This window comes from Entamoeba dispar, genomic scaffold, assembly GCF_000209125.1.
Source record: "Entamoeba dispar SAW760 scf_1105229459823 genomic scaffold, whole genome shotgun sequence".
In the NCBI taxonomy this organism is placed as follows: domain Eukaryota; phylum Evosea; order Mastigamoebida; family Endamoebidae; genus Entamoeba; species Entamoeba dispar.
The window spans coordinates 1-1,062 of NW_001853885.1; the positions used below are offsets into that span (position 1 = coordinate 1).

General features: G+C 28.5%; 1 protein-coding gene across 1 annotated transcript; it reads left to right on the forward strand.

Annotated features, from left to right (window-relative positions):
- Positions 1–12: 12 nt before the first annotated feature.
- EDI_074590 (uncharacterized protein) lies at positions 13–1,062 on the forward strand (the record flags this gene model as incomplete). The annotated part of the gene is made up of 1 exon (XM_001736395.1): positions 13–1,062. A coding segment is annotated over one exon (1,050 nt), but the record flags the coding sequence as incomplete, so codon positions are not given.

Here is a 1,062-nt window from a genome sequence, read left to right on the forward strand (position 1 = left end):
TGGTATGAATAGGTAATAATTGTTTTAATGATTGTACATCATTAACATTAATTTCGTTACCAACAACAATAAGTAAATTAGAAGACATTTGTTTTGGAAACTGCTCTTCATTGGCATCAATTGATATACCATCAACAGTCAGTGAATTAGGAAATAATTGTTTTAATAGATGTTATTCATTAACATCATTTAATATTCCAGCATCAGTTCATAAAATAGGAAGTGATTGTTTTAGTGACTGCCGATCATTGAGTAGTATTACTATACCGTCTTCAATAAGTGATTTAGGGGATTGGTGTCGTTTCAATGGATGTACATCATTAACATCAATAAATATACTAGCATCAATAAATGAATTAGTAAATGAACGGTTTAAAGAATGTACATCATTAAAATCAGTTAGTATTCCAATCACTGTTAGTGTTTTAGGGATGAAATGTTTTTATGAATGTACATCATTAACAAGAATTGATATTCCAACATCAGTAAGTGAATTAGGAAATGAATGTTTTTATGGATGTTCATCATTAACATCAATTAATGTACCGTCTTCTATTATAGAAATAGGAGATATATGTTTTGGTAGTTGTTCATTAAGTTATATTTATATTCCATCATCTGTTAGTGAATTAAGAGGTTGGTGTTTTAAAAATTGCAAATTGTTAACATCAATTGAAATACCATTAACCATTACATCAATAGGGTCTGGGTGTTTTTATGGATGTACATCATTAACATCTATTACTATGCCTTCATCAGTTAAAAATATAGGAGAATCTTGTTTTTTTAAATGTGTGTCATTAAAATTAATAACTATGTCATCATCACTTGTGAGTATAGCTGATAATTGTTTTGAAGGGTGCTCATCATTAACATCAATCACTATTCCATCATCAGTTAGTGAATTAAAGAACTGCTGTTTTAAAGACTGTACGTCATTGAGTTATATCGATATACCAACGACAATCACATCAATAGGAATTGATTGTTTTAAAGGATGTCCAGAAGATTTAAAAAAAAACCAAGTACTTAGACAATTATATTATCAAATTGGTGATGATG